Genomic DNA, 758 nt, shown 5'->3' with positions numbered 1-758 from the left:
GGTCTGTGTGGTATGGCCCTTCCTGAGGAGCTGAGCATGTGACTACAGTGATAGCGTTTAGGAGAGTTTAGGAAAGGGTTTGGAAGGACACTGGGCCAGGAGCAGGCTGGTGGGAATGGTTTAGTTTTGGATTAGGGTCAGCGTGAACTGGTTGAGCTGCAGAGCTCTGTTCCCATGCTGTATGACTAGCTGCAGAGATAGTGGAGGCAGGTTAGTCTCCACTCTGTCTCGCTGTCTCTAACAAACGTTGGTCCCAGTGTGGTCAGTCTCAGTACCCCTCTCTGGCCAGTCTGCTGTGGTCACACTCTCCCTCTCCGGCTGGTCTCGCTACGGTCACACTCTCCCTCTCCCTGCGGTCACCTCTCTCTCCCCCCTCTGTCCAGATGATCTCCCTAGTGGACAGTCCCTGACAGACCATGCAGATTGAGGAGCCTGGCCCCGTACTCAGCCTGGCTGAGCTGATGCTGGATGTGGAGGAGTCCTGGTGCATTGACTGCAGTGACCAGGAGATCCAGGACACAGAGACATGGACTCCGAGTCCACAGGAGATCCTGCGCCTGTACGGGACCCTCGCTGAGGAGGGGGGCAGCCTCGAACTGAGCTGCAGACCCCTACCCCGTCGCCCACCCACTCCCGAGGCTGACCCCACACACGAGGAAGAGGAGGAAGAGGAGGAGGCTGGAGAGGAGGAGGAGGAGAAGTAAGATAACTCCTCGCGCCCCTGCCCACCGCCCCATTCCCCACTCTGCTCCTCTCCC

General features: G+C 59.0%; 1 protein-coding gene across 1 annotated transcript; it reads left to right on the top strand.

The window, feature by feature from the left end:
* Positions 1-358: 358 nt before the first annotated feature.
* On the top strand, positions 359-740 carry pagr1 (PAXIP1 associated glutamate-rich protein 1). The gene has a single exon (XM_043684138.1). It carries the CDS (start codon positions 417-419, stop codon positions 702-704), a length of 288 nt encoding a protein of 95 aa, XP_043540073.1. The 5' UTR covers positions 359-416; the 3' UTR covers positions 705-740.
* Positions 741-758: the final 18 nt, after the last annotated feature.

This window comes from Chiloscyllium plagiosum, unplaced genomic scaffold (assembly GCF_004010195.1).
Source record: "Chiloscyllium plagiosum isolate BGI_BamShark_2017 unplaced genomic scaffold, ASM401019v2 scaf_16153, whole genome shotgun sequence".
Taxonomy (NCBI): Eukaryota; Metazoa; Chordata; class Chondrichthyes; order Orectolobiformes; family Hemiscylliidae; genus Chiloscyllium; species Chiloscyllium plagiosum.
This window is presented reverse-complemented; position numbering and strand designations above follow the sequence as displayed.